The 14,917-nt window shown below is 41.6% G+C and overlaps 1 protein-coding gene across 2 annotated transcripts in view; it reads right to left on the bottom strand.

Moving 5' to 3' along the window:
- The window catches only part of DNAH8 (dynein axonemal heavy chain 8), a 328,361-nt gene that overhangs the window by 43,252 nt on the left and 270,192 nt on the right, over window positions 1–14,917 (bottom strand). For both annotated transcript variants that reach the window (XM_007972725.3, XM_038006035.2), the window contains 3 exons: window positions 10,845–10,961; window positions 9,005–9,106; window positions 3,147–3,307 (listed from right to left, as the gene is read on the bottom strand). In XM_007972725.3, the coding sequence (XP_007970916.2) occupies window positions 3,147–3,307; window positions 9,005–9,106; window positions 10,845–10,961 (380 nt within the window). The remainder of the gene's footprint in view (window positions 1–3,146; window positions 3,308–9,004; window positions 9,107–10,844; window positions 10,962–14,917) is intronic.

Here is a 14,917-nt window from a genome sequence, read left to right as displayed (position 1 = left end):
TGGAATATACCTTAAGGACAAAAAGAACTGCAAAGAAATCTTGACCTCTACTGAAAAGGTTTGTTGCTGGTAGTGGTACTGGCATAGTAATTGCAAGTAAATGAATACACATATTGAAGTTGCTGGGAACCAGAGTTTTTACAGTGGGAGAAAGGAGATATCAACGTGGGATAGGGGAAGACAAAGAACAATCCTGAGGTATACAATTGGAATTAGAGTTATTTGTATTAACTCATGATGTTTTAAAAAATACATGCTTCCTAGCTCTATCCACTGAGAAGGCATAAAAGCACAGACACACAGAGAAATATATGTGATTATATACAGATAAAGCTGTAGATATATAAACATACAGAGATACAAATATAGAAGGAGAAAAAGCAAATGGATCAAAACGTTAACAATTGTTGGATCTCGATGGAACGTATGAATGTTTACTGTATGGCAACTTTTCTGAGAGTTTGTAATCATCCCAAATAAAAAGTCAAGTGAAAAATAGTTTGTCTTTGTCTCCAATTGCTTTTACATTTGAGTTGTACTTCTCTGGACCTTTTCTAGCCCTGGTTCATCTTTCTTGAGAGCTGGTGAGTGAAACAGGCTGCGGTGAACAAGGCCTAGGCGCACCATCACACTGGCTGAGGGTGAGATGGTTTCATCTTGTTAGAATCCTGTGGATTATCCAGGAACCGGCTCTCATGACTCCCCAGTCTCTCGTCAAGGACGGAATTAAAGTTCAGAGCTCTCATATGAGAACATTTTCGGTCACAAATTGGCAAGTGCATTAAGACTTATCAGTGGTTTCTCTGCCCACTCACATGAACTTGTAGGATCTTTCTATGGTATCTCCTCACTGATCACATCTTTCACACTCTAGAATTTAGTAGCACTGATCAGTCAACAAATACTTCCTGAGCACCAGGCACTACTATAGCACAAGGGATGCAGCAGTGAAAACACAAAAGTTTCAGGTGTAGTGGAACTTATGGTTTCCTGGTGGTTGTTGGACAAGAACAAATCAGTAACTAAAGTGTAGAGTATGAGGCCAGGCGTGGTAGCTCACGCCTGCAATCCCAACACTTTGGGAGGCCGAGATGGGCGGACTCACCTGAGGCTGGGAGTTCGAGACCAGCCTGACCAATATGGAGAAACCCTGTCTCTACTAAAAATATATCAAAATTAGCTGGGCGTGGTGGCGCATGCCTGTAATCCCAGCTACTTGGGAGGCTGAGGCAGGAGAATCGCTTGAACCTGGAAGGCAGAGGTTGTGGTGAGCCAAGATTGTGCCACTGCACTCCAGCCTGGGCAACAAGAGTGAAACGCCGTTTCAAAAAAAAAAAAAATGTAGAGTATGTCAGTGGGTGATACAAACTATAGAGAAGAGCAGGCCAGGCAGACAAGGTCTTGGGCAGGGCTTGCGGAGTGGGTTGCAATCTTTAAATAGCACAGCCAGGGAAGGCATCATTGAAAAGGCTACATCTAAGCAAAGACCGGAAGAGGTAAAAGGGTGATCCACTGTGATATCTAAGAGCAGGGAGGTTCCTGGAAGTGCAAGTGTCCTGTGGCAGGTGCTGTCTGGCCTGTCTGAGTAACAGGAAGCTGTCTGGCCTGAGTAACAGGAGCTGAGTGGGCACAAAGGTGGGAGAGGACTGAAAGGGCCAGGGTGGGGAGGTAGAGGGCAGTGGCACTATGTGGCTTTGTAGGTCATCTGTATGTAGGTCACTGTCGGCCTTTGACCTTGACACAGAGTGTCACGGGAACCTTGGGAGGATTCTGAGCGGAGGGTTGACGTGGTCTGACTCACATTTTTAAAGTCTCAGCTAAAGCAAAACAACTTTCCTATGCTCCCTCTTTCATAAAATCTAAGAGTTGATTGTCAACCCGATCCCTGAGGAATCCTTTTTATTTATTCACTTCTTTCCCATCCCCAGATAACTTATGAAAGCCTCCTTAAATAACAGCAAGAGCTGTCACCAAGGAGTCTTCGTGGCTCCATCATGGGGGTGGAACGGAGCATTGGCGTTTGTAGGTATTTTCAATCATGTCCCCATCTTTGAAGATGAAAAGCAGCCTGGGCGGGATGAGAGGATATGGAGAAGGTGGAATCAATGCGGGTGTAAAGAGGCCAAAAGTGCATCCTCATACAGGGAGCTGGGGGGGGGGGGGGTCAGAGGTGGGAAGACAAGGAAATTGGCAGCAAACTGGGACTCCTGGGACATCTGGCAAGGCCAGGGAAAAGTCCATGTCCAAACCCGGAGAATTATTAAAATCACAACAGTATGCCAGGGACTAGGAGAGAGGAATGCCCCACTCTTAGGGCATTCTCAGCTTAGAATCTGTCAGAGGAGCCCTGGTTTCTCCCATTTCCTGAAACCATTTTCCTGAATGTAAACCTTGTGGCTTTTCATCAGGGGGCCGAAGAGGGCATGCGGTCCATTCCAAAGGATTCCGGTTCTGGTGCTTGTGTTTAGTAGAAAACTCTAAAGACAGAAGGGATGACACCTCATCCCAAGGAGCTTGGGACTGGGGAGCATTTCTTCCCTAGTTGATGAGTGGAGCAGGGACCTCATGCAGAGCTAAGCCCCTCCATTCTTTCCTTCTGGGGCTGTGCATCTGTGTCGGGTGCTCAAGTGCTCACTGCACTGCACCCACCACAGGCAGAGCATGACAAAAGAATGCAGATGAGCAAGTTAGGGGTGGGGGGGCCTGAGAGAGAGGACCAGGCAGAAATATGATTCTTCACCCTCCCATCTGTTCTTGCCTGGCTTTTTAGATTCTATTTATGAGCATTATATTCTTAATGAATTTTTGAAGAAAGAGATGAGGAGCTGGCAGACCACTCTCCTGTCGGTGGAGAACACCGCTACCACTAACACCAACTGGTTTTATGACATGACAGAGGAGAAATAATCAATGTATAAATTAGAACTTAACGTTGTCATAAACACTGGAGCATCAGGATTTAGTGAGAGGAGGGCAGGCCAAGATATGACAAAGTTGTAATTGGGAGACAGGAAGCGACACTATTTTTCAAAGTAAAATAAAAAAAGGGGGAAAGGAGAGAGATTAGGAGAGAAAATGAAATGCACCGTCTTTGCCAGGCTGAGTTACAAATGACCCCTTCAAATTAAAAAATGCCAGCAACTTACGTGATATCAGCATTAGGGTGAAGCCCAAAGACTTCAGGGTTATCTAAGGATGGCAGTGACTGGATGTATTCAAAATACTGGTCTAAGGTTTTGCACACGGGGATTTTATATCCAGTATAAAAGCAGAATGACGGTTCAAACATCTTCTCACTAAACCAGACCTGTATGTGAGAGAAAACAAAAGAAACAAAATTGATGAGCATCTAAATGAAAACTGCTACAAGAAAGGAGAGAGGGGCCACCTTATTTCCATTTTAATAGAGTTTTTAATACTGATTTTGAGAGTGTCTTAACAATACTACTGATCGAATAATTAGCACATATATGGAGAAAAGAGAGAGGCCAGAACACAATTTGACCTGGCCTCCATTTAACACCAAAGAGGATATTCACTAAGAGTAAGGACCAGAGAGCAACTCTACAAACCCATTCTCTAATTGAGTCATTTGACAACTCTCAATTCCACTTTAGCAGCAGGAACATACTGCAAAGTCTGTGAGGCCATACCCCCACACGCAAGAGAGTATCTGGGCATTTTCATCACCCCACTTCTCCCCAAAGTGGGGCTCATACCAGGAGGATGTCCTTGTGCGCAGTTTCACTCACACAGCACTGAGCCCCAGCACACGGCCAGGAGGGCTCCATGCAAACTCTCCCCTCCCACCTCGCGCTGAAGAGCTTCATTTGCTAATTATGTCCCTGTCCACAAGAAGTAAATGTATTCAGCTGCCTTGCTGTTTGCCTTAAGACATCCCTTTCTTATTCCATATGAATTATCTTTAACAAAACAGTGAGAGAACAAATATATGGTTAGTGTGAATAGACTTATTCTCAGAAAGGAAAAAAAAATGATGCTAAATGCCTATGAACCAGATTTGAGGCAATGACTTATGTCTCCCAGAGCAATTTTCCCAGTGGGGAAGGAAATAATGGGAAGACAGGAAGAGTGGAAATGCAGGCACGACATCTGAATTACTCAGAGCACTTGACAGGAAAGAGGGACGGTGCCTTACTCTGGTTGGTCACAGGTTCTCTAGTACCTTCCCTCCATCTCCTTCCTCCAGCTCTTTTTAGATCCAGTGATTGCTCTGAAATACCCTGTGTACTGATTCTCTCTCTGTTTTATCCTATTCAACTCCTATGCATGAGCAGGCTGAGTTTAGAACCAGAACAGAATGAAAGAGAAGAGACACACAGTCCTTTCTTTCAAGGAGCTTGTGACCCAGTGGAGGGATGAGCCAATTACTTAATAACCACAATACAAAGTGCACTAAGGCAAGAGTCAGAAGGAAATAAAAATAAGCAAAGTACTAAGGAGGTTTAAAGCAGGAACAAGAACATCCAGGTGAATGTCAGCTGAGGTATTCTCAAGGAGGTGATTTTTGGAGATAAGCCTTGAAGGAGAGGATTTTGACAGGAGAACTTGGAATGGGGAGGTCACATAAGCAAAGGTATAGAACAACTGATGCAAAAATCAGAAGCAGGTTAAGGGAATAATGGAATATAGGGTGAACACAATGTAGTCATAAGAGATAGGACAGGAAGGGTGAGGTGAGGTCTACCATGGATGACTGTTGATGTCAGGGTGAGGACTGGTGATTAATTTAAGAAATGGAGAGTAGTTGAAAGTTATTAAAGAGAACAGTGTTATGAGCATGGTCATTACTTAGAAATATAAGATTTTTCACGATGTAGATGACTTAAATTGCAGGAAGACACCCTAAGGGGGCAAAGGCCATGGGTCCTCAGCACACAGATAACAAATGACCACACCAAATTCTGTGTTGCCAGATGACATGTATGTGTAAGAGCAAAATGAAGTTTCTTCCTGTTTTCCCAGCACTTTATACACACACAAATAGCCGAGTTTCACCAAATTTGGAGGCTATTTTGGGGCAAAGTCAAAATATGAAATAAGAAATCTACATGGAGCTACTATGTGAGCAGTCATCCCCCACGAACACCCAATACAGTTCTGCAATTGGTTTTAGCAGAGAGACTCTGTAAGATGCTGAGAACAGAGAAAACAAGGATCAAAGAAAAGCCTGAGATTGAAAGTCAGAGGGACAGGGGATGCCATATGCAGGCATGAGTTTACAGTGGAACTGCTTCTCCCATGGGCAACTCTGGATGACACGGTTGGGGTAAAGTGGAGGCAGTGCAGGCAGGCAGCTAGCTGGTCAGAAGGCAAGCCTGGGGCTGAGGATGAGATCAAACAGGTGAAGGCAGGGTGTGGGGGCTGTGGGGCTTTTGTGCAGCCTTTCTCAAGAGGGTTGCTGCTCCCAGGTTTGTGTGGTAAGCTCATGTCCTTAGGGTCAGAGACCCAAACTCACCTCTGGTTATTGATGACCATCTGCAACAGGTCCAAGCTAGACAGAAATGAATGAGGGAAAGCAACAAGACAGGAGGTTGGAGAGGATGTAGGGCAAAGAGAAGATTCAGTAGGATAAGGAAGTGGGGTGTCCAACAGTCAGAGAATTGAAGCCACTGAAGGCTATGCTACTCTTAGGGAAGTCCTGAGAGAGGGGGAGGGAATGAGCCCACAGAAGTTACTCAGGGGCAAATGAATGGGAAAATAGTAGGATGAACTTTTGACTTCAGGCACTAATTGCTGAGAATGGAGTCCAGAGAAACCAGAATCAGATGATAGAAGGGAGTAACATAACTCAGGTGAGGAGGAGCTGCTGTTACTTGGGAACAGCCAATCAACTGGGGCCTGGATACGGAACCCTGTGCTTTTAGATCAGGAAGTCTGCACAACCAAGGCCCAGAGGACAGAGAATCTTGGGTTTCTAGGAGAGGGTTGAGGTCAGCTGACTAGCCTTCTATGGCCCGAAATGCCAAATGTCAGGGTACAGGGAAGAAGTAGAAGAGAAAGAAAGGAAGGAGCGGGGTCAGAGAGGGGAATGCCCCTGCTTGAGCTCTTGAAGGTGGAGCAGGCTTCCTCCCCCTCCCTGTGTTCCTGGCTCAGACATCTCCCTGGAGGCTCTGGACCAACATAGCAGCTTTCCGTTGTCACTATCTACATGCCGAAGAATTCCAGATCCTTATCTCCATGCCTGAGCTCCACCATGACCTCCGGATCTGTACATCCAGGTGCCTTGTTCACCAGCATTCAGCCATTTGTTCTTTTATTCAACAAATATTTACTGAGCACTTATATGTGTTGGGCTCTGTTTCTGGTGCTCAGACTTTGGCACTGATGTAATAAGACAAAGTCCCTGCCCTCATGGCAGTTACTGTCTTAGACAACTTGATTTGGATGTCTAATAGACATCTCAAATGTTATATGATCAAAACCGAACTCTTAATTTCCAGCCCCAGCCAATAAAACTCATTCCTGCTGCAGTCCTTCCTCTTCTCTGTAAATAGCCCCATTCTGTGTCCAGTGACTTAAGTCAAAACTAGGGGTGACCCTGATTCCCCTCTTCTTTCATCTGTCCACCTGATCCCATCGGCATTCTGCTGGTACTCTTGGTGAATTACATTCTGAAGCTAACCACATCTTAGTCTCCACTGCTAAAACTCCAACTTTAGGTACTTTTACAATTATTCTAACAAAGTATACTTATTAAGACATCTTTTTTTTCTCCTTTGAATCTCAAGTACAGAGGTGAGTTTCTCACACTCCCGAGTTTATTATTTTTATGAATCTAAGTCCCTTTTATTTTAATTTTTCCCCATTCTGTCCAGATATCCACTCACTGTCTCCTTTTCCCTCTGAGGGCATCTGTTTAAGTATACTAATATATATGTCCTAGAACATGTATTTATCCTTGTGAGCTATGCATATATTCCTTTGTAGATCTCGCTTTATTTTTTTTAAAGCTCTGCACTCAACACTATTTGTAAGACCTATGCATGATATCATATAGATCATTGCTTCCAAATGCTACATTGCATGCTGCCATAGGTCTCTACAACAGGTAACTTAACTATTTCCCCCTGATGGATGCCTCAGTTGCCTTCAACTTCCCACTACCACCAACAATGTTATGAATAATCTCTTTGGTACATTCTGAGAATTTCTCTGGGACATTCTGGTTCAGAAGGTAGTCGTATCACACACTTGATATGACTATGACCACCAGGTTGCACCCCACAAGGGTGAGCAATAGTATGCCATGGTGCTCACCCACCACATCTTATCTATTCTCTTAGGAGTCTTGGGTTTTTGTAGCAGATGCTGTGATGTGCCACCCGATCCTCATTCAGGAGCAGGTACTCACTCCCCACATTGTCTGGAGTGTTGACTACTGTGAGCTCACAGCATTGCCCCTCCCCAGAACTGCCGTAGCAGGAGGGAGCTGCCTCAGCCAAGGTCATGTCTTGGAGGAAGGCTGGGGAGGAGGCACTTGAATGCAAATCTCCACCTCTGTTTCCAGGAAAACCAATCTATGATGCTTGCCTTCAGCTCCAAACACAATGCTGCCATGAATATGTTTCTACGTGTCCATTTGTGGACTCTCTCTAGAAATGTTCTGGGATATATTTACCTGAGATACCTAATTTCATAAGTATTACTGGACTGCTTTCCGGGAGGTCTATGTCCATTTGACCTCCCAGCAGCAGGGCTCCTCCCTCCGCACATCCTCACCAACACTTACTATTTTTCACAGTTCTCCACATGTAGCTTCAAGAAAAACTTACTAAAACATGTAAAGGTTAAAAATCCATTTTCTAGTCAACCCCCAGCTTATCAAAATACTCCCAAAGCTTGTGCTTTGTTGCTGAGGCTTTAATTTTGTCAAGAGAAAAGAATCATTTAAGTAGAGAATTACCAGTATAGGTCCCAATATAAAGAATTTAATAACCATAAAAGACATCGTTTTTTTTTTTCCACTTAGGTGTTGTATATTACATCCCTAAAATGTAAAAAATTTTAAGAAGAGTTTGAGTCTGGTAGGTGTTATTTATTATATTCATCCCTGATGTGAAAGCCACAATTGCTAAGAAATAATTTTCTCTAGAAAATATTTATCAGCATGTTACATGTGGATTTTATTTGGCACGGAGAAAAAGTGAACACTTCCTCAATTTCCAATTGTCCATCCTAATGGAAGAGATGAGAAAACTCAAATTATGATTAATCCTCCAATCACTTATTTTGGGGCTTGAAATCACCATGAGACTTCTCACTCAGAGGAAGAGGCACAGAAACGAGGCACAGTGTTTCCCTCACAAGTCAGATGCCCAGGAATGGGGAATATGGAGGAGGGGCGGTGGGGGAGAGGACCTGGGCACAAGCAGTTTCATCTGTATGGAAAAAGAGTTACAGACCAATGAGAACTGACCACTGCTCTGCTCCGCACCACCAGCAGATTGTTGGTTGGTTTTTGTTTTTGTTTTTTTGAGACGGAGTCAGGTTTTTGTTTTTTGTTTTTTTGAGGCAGAGTCTCACTCTGTCACCAGGCTGGAATGCAGTGGTGAGATCCCAGTTCACTGCAATCTCCGCCTCCCAGGTTCAAGTGATTCTTCTGCCTCAGCCTCCCAAGTAGCTGGGACTACAGGAACTCGACACCACGCCCACCTACTTTTTGTATTTTTAGTAGAGACGGGGTTTCACCATATTGGCCAGGCTGGTCTAGAACTCCTGACCTGGTGATCCGCCCGCCTCAGCCTCCCAAAGTGCTGGGATTACAGGCGTGAACCACCGTGCCTGGCCCAATTGCTGGTTGTTTTGTGTGTGTGTGTGCATGTGTGTGCGTGTGTGTAAGCACACACATGCGTTTGTTTCTTGGCTAATTCTTTGCAGCAGCTCTGCTGTATGCTTAAGTTTGGCAGACCTATTACAAACACAAAAATTGGAAAATAGAGTGACATATGCCTCCAAACTTTATTTGTCTAAGTTGACTTACTCTGGCAAAGCAATTAAGTAGACGTTTGTCAAAGTCATCTGTCACTCTGCCTCCATATTGTACTTCTCCGATCATGTACCGAACCGTGTTCCATGATACACCCTTTATTAAAAGTAAAAAAGGGTTATTCATTGTCAACCCAAACACAGCATTATAAACATTTCAGGTCTTTCCCTAGAGGAAAGGTCTGGAAAAGGAAGCACTCACTAGACTCGCATTTAAAATTATTCATAGTCTTACATGAATAACTCTTTCACTATTACATGGCTGGAACCACTACAGTTTGTTCACCAAGAAAAATTCTACAATACTAAACACTGGTAAGTATACTGTACATATATTATTTAAAATAGGGAAAAAAGACTATTTTTCACTCTGGGGATATAAGTACCTATAATACTCATTGTAGTAATGCCAAGCTGTTACAGAGGAGCAAAGTGGTGTTTAGTGAAGAAAGGAGGAAAATCAAGTAATCATCACTTTAATACGCTTTCTTAGTAATATATTTTCTGGAACTATGAGAACACCAAGAAAATTATTTATCCACAAGATTTTTTTCTCAGTGCAATCCTCTGCCATCCTCTGCATTTCATCCTGTGTGCTAAAACTACATCAAAATATTTATTCATTTCTAGAGCAATTTTATACTAGGAATATATTGCAATCTAGCAGTTTTTTTAAACCCTTGATATATTTGAGTTAGGAGAAATAAAGATATTTGCTTTTTGTTTACTTTTTCTTGGTTAAAATTTTATTTTTCAGCGTGGTTGCCTTTCAAAGCAACTATTTTAAGGTAACTATTGTTTGTATGTACCAAAATGATAAATGACCACAGAATATGAACACATAGGAAATAACTTTTCATCAGACTGCCAGACTTTTAATTTCATATCCCTTTGTCATTTCAAGGAAAAATTACGGTTTGGTTCTAGAGTAAAAACTCATCATGGCTTACCATTCCCATACTGAGGCTGCAGGATCTCTAATTACCTTGCCCTACTCTGGGAAGGAAGAGGGGGCCAGACTGTAGAGAGTCATAGTTAATGAGCCCTTATTATGCACTGTGTACTGTGCTTTCACAGATACTAACTCATTCCTTCCTCACAGAAACAATGGCCATTTTATAGATGAGGAAACAGGCTCCCAGGCTCATTGACTTGCCAAAGATTATAGAAAAAACAAATTTCCAATCCTTTATATGTGTGAAAGGACAACAGAGTTTACGTTCTTAGCTCTGTGACCTTGACGAAGTCTCTTAGTCTCTCTTGTCTGTTACCTCATCAGTAAAATGGGTAATAAATAAATAAATAATAATGCCTTTGTTATTGATCTGTTATTGAGTTGTGAAGATAAAGATGAGATCCTGCATACACGAGAACTCTGAAAACTGCGAAGTGTCATATGATGATGAATGACCATTACTAGAAAGTATTGTTATTCATAGGCATAAGCTGAGCAGTTAAGAAATGACTTAAGGTGGAAAAGAACTTTCACATGGGCTGGCAAATGCTGTCTTCACTTCTGAAGAGGCAGGAATAGGACCAGTGAGGAGAAGCTTGACCTAAGGCACACTTTCTCTTGAAGTGCACTGTGGCCCTTGAGTGTAACATGAGGAAAGATGCGGTATTTTGCCACACACTGAGTTAGTTAGCTTCCGTGGTATGTGCGTGTTGGGGGCGGGGACAGGCTGCCCCAGCAAGTGCCTGATTAGAACAAGTCCCTTCAAAGGGGGCTCCACGGGGCTCAGCAAATTCACACTGTATCATAGACTTCAAACGACTGTAGAACCCTGATTTAAGAAGAGCAATAAAAACAGGAAAAAAGGCACAATTTCACTCACTTTTTTAATATCGCATTCATCAAGGTGATTCTGAATAAACTGAACACTGGCTGAAAAGTCAGCAGAATTGAATTCGTAGGGAATATTCCATCCTAAGGGGCCAAACTTTCGTCGCTCCTTAAAAACACCAAAGAAAAGTAAGTACTGCGTGTACCTGATTCCATTTTTATTGCTATCAAAATACAAAATACAGTAAAATTAAGGCTATATTATCAAAATCAATTGACATTAGTTTAAAAGAATAGTATATACAATTTTGGATATACAGTCATGTCGCTTAACGATGGGGTTACCTTCTGAGAAATGCATCATTAAGCAATTTCCTTATTATGCGAACATCTTTGAGGTGCTTACACAAACCTAGATGGTACAGCCTATACACACCTAGGCTACATGAGGTAGCCTATTACTCTCAGGCTATAAACCTGTGCAGCATGTTACTGGACTGACTACTGCAGGCAACTATAACACAATGGTAGGTATTTGTGTGTCTAGACATATCTAAACACAGAAAAGGTATAGTAAAAATACATTATACTCATACGGGACCACCACCATATATGCAATCCATGTTGACTGAAACATTATGTGGCATATAGCCATATTAGAAATATTACTTCATGGCTCTATAGCTAACTGGTTTATACAAACAAATCTCCAAAGATTTGTCAAGTTGGAGTTTTTGGGTTTTTTTTTTTTTTAAGTCTAGGTCTCCACGGACAACGCAAAAAAAATGCAGTAGGTGCTCAACAAATATCTGTTGAATGAACTGTTATTCTACATTGGACTCCCGAAAGTTTAAAATGTCAAATGCAAAGGTTTGAATTTTTTCCATTGGATTACCTAAACCTCTCTCAAGAGCACTTAGATTCTGTGATGACTTCACTCGGCAATCTTGCCATTTCAAATTTTGAAAACTAAAACTTTCTGTTGTACACATGACGTGTCTGTCTTGAAACTTTCACGTGACCCTCATTTGTTTCCCTCTACTTAATCAAAGAGGGCCTAAGAGACTCCTGTGCAATAGTGGCTAACTGTTTACAATTGCCAAATCACCTGTAAATAATCAAACTGGACTCAGAGCAAATGATTCAATTGTTTTGATATTCCGGAGAGCATTTTAAAGGTATGGCAAGTATTAGACCTGATAGCTCCAAGAACTGATCATCCAACAAACCACATAGATGAGTCCAGATGTTTCCAAGGCATCAGTTTTTCCTATCCCAATACATAATCAGTCTCTAAGGAAGGTCCAATGATTTATTAGATTAGTTCCTAGACCCTAATTCTAGTGCCTAAGGTAAGGACCCATGTGGAGAGTAGAATCTCTATACATCTATGGGAAGGTTTAATTCTACTCTTTTACCTCTAAGTATATACTAACTTTTCTTTTTCTTTTCTGCCTTCCCCAACTCAACACACACACACATACACACACACACATACGCACACACACTGCCATTTTCACAAGCCATTACAATCCTTCTTGCTGCAGCTGTTCCATGCTTCAGATCCTGAACAATCCCACCATTTAAAAAAAATCTAAATAAATTTTTGCTTGGACAAGTTCATGAACAGGTCAGAGAAGAAATTCAGAAAATTCAAAGGTTTTAATTACTGAGTTTCAGGGTATGCTTTTAAAGTATTTAGTAAACCATTAAGATTAATTTGGGTCTAGATGTTCTGACCCTGGGAGATCAGATGAAGGGCAAAAATAATAATAATAATAATAATAATAATAGGAGTAGCACTTAAAAACGTAAAGTACTACTGTTACCTCTAGACCTAAACTTCTTTAGTTAAGGTTGTCAGGCATTAGAGATTTGTGCTATATGACACCCACTCCCATCCCTTAGCTAATCTGATCCAATGTAGAAAGCCAGCCCAAAAATAACTGACTAGATTCCTTCTCCCAGGAATTTGAACTTAGGGTTTGTAATTGCTATCTGGGGCTTAGACTAGGAAAACTTGTAAACTCAGGAGCTGTGAGGAACCATCTTCCACCCTGTACTTAGAGAAGGTGAGGAGGAGCAGAGGCCACAGCCTTGAAGGGAGGAGAGACTGTGTGGTCCCAGCTGCAAGGGCGGGAGCCTTGGTCCCTAACACTGTTTCTCTTGACAGCTTCCTGCTTTCTAGTCCCAGCATTCATGTTGCCTTGGTTTTTGTTTTGTGGGGGTTTTTTTTAGATGTTTCATATTGAAATATATGGTCCTATAACCAGATTTTGAGCCTTGACAGTGAAAAACACGTCTTCTATTTTTGTCTCCCCTTTTGCACCTTGGGGGAAAGAATCATGGTTGCCTAATAAACACTGGTCAATTATTACTAGGGCAGAAGGAACCCTTTCTCTGTAAGAGGTCAATGCTGAGGCTGACCCGGGGTTTGGCATTTCTGAAGTGGACCTCAGAAACATTGAGGTGAGCCTCTTCCAGATTATCCCAGGAGCAAGGGTGGGTTGAAAGGGTTATGGGATATTAACATGAAAATTCATACAGCTAGCCCTTTTAGTTCTTGGAATTTCTTCCATCTTGAGACTTTGAAGAGAAGAATGCTAATGACTTATTAGTGAAATGTGGATGTTTTCCCATTTTTGAAAAAGAGAATCAGAATTTACACCATTAGTTTTACCTATGTGTTTGACTTAATGTTTAAATTTTAATGTTCAATTAGATGGATGGCCGAATGAAAAATAACTCCAATTACTAAAGCTGCTCAGATGGGCTCTATGGAAACACTCCTATTTATATGCACTAAGTAATTGCAATTTAGTTGTTCCTTAAAATGTGAGTTTTGAAAATTGCCCTAATGCTGAGATTTGCTTCACGTTTATATTTCTTACTACCAGTTTTCATCTAAAGCATTTACTTTTTAAGTTGGTTCACTAAAGTCATAAACTGATTAGCTCATCTTGGGAAAATAAAAAAGCCCCAAATCTTAGTGAGTGCCTTTTCTTTCACAAATGAAGTCATTTCATCTTCTTGCTATTTGTTTTTAATTACCTTGGAATACTATCAGGATAGACTCAAACAACTAGAACCTAAGAGCTCATTGGGAAGATCAAAGCAAGGGGTTTTACGAGACTTATTTGGAATATTGAATTTCTTCAGTTTAATTAACATTTTTGAAACCATGGGATGAGTCCTATGCAATACAATAAAAAATATTAAAATGGATGCATTTTCAAGAAGTTTTAATCTGTTGCAAAAATAAGACTTAGAGACAAGAAAAAGAACAATGGGATAGTGAATATAATTAACTGTCAACATTTCACAGATGATAAGCCTGAAGGAGACGTTCAATCAGAGGCTTCTGGGAAGAATACAACTGAAGCTGGTCTTTGCAAAGGGGAGAGAAGAGACCTTCAGGGTTGGCAAAGGCCGTGAGCAGAATTAGGAACACAAATCCCGTGACTCATGGAGAAGAAGGCTGCAGACAGAAGGCTCTACTGCAGCAGAGGACTAGCTCTGGTGAGCAGCAGCAACTCACTGTTCCCGTGCTTCAAGGCATGGAACGCAGACAGATTTGAATGTTAAAACTTCATTTGACAGAAGGGAGTGACTATACATCATCAAGCTGGTGAGTGATGATTTTAGGAAAACCAGTCCACTCCTTACTTAATTTGACTAATACAGTTTCTTCTTTTCTTTTCACAGACTATGCAAAACTCTGAACTACTGAAGAAATATGGAAAATGTGGAATCATGAAAAACTCCTTAGAACACTGATGAAAAGTTGTTCAACCATTTTAATGATGTCAGAGCCATTTCCAGTTTTACGTTAGGCCCTACCTCTGCAGTTCCCACAGAGCTGCAGAATCATTTCACAGCTTCAAAACAAGACAACTGGATTTATCTATCTAACTCCAATGACTGGAGCTAATATACAAAGAAAAATACAAGCCACACTAGACAACATAAGGGAAACTTTACTAGGTAAAAATAGTTAACAGAAACAGCCAGAACCTCTGGGAAACACTACGGGGCAGAGTGTAAAAGATAAACCTGTATCATATTATTATAATTATTCAAAGACATTTAAATGAGGAATTTTATAATCATCTCTCCCCAAAGCAA

Source organism: Chlorocebus sabaeus, chromosome 17 (genome assembly GCF_047675955.1).
Source record: "Chlorocebus sabaeus isolate Y175 chromosome 17, mChlSab1.0.hap1, whole genome shotgun sequence".
Lineage (NCBI taxonomy): Eukaryota > Metazoa > Chordata > Mammalia > Primates > Cercopithecidae > Chlorocebus > Chlorocebus sabaeus.
Note: the sequence above shows the minus strand (reverse complement) of the source record. Positions and strands in the feature narration are given on the sequence as shown.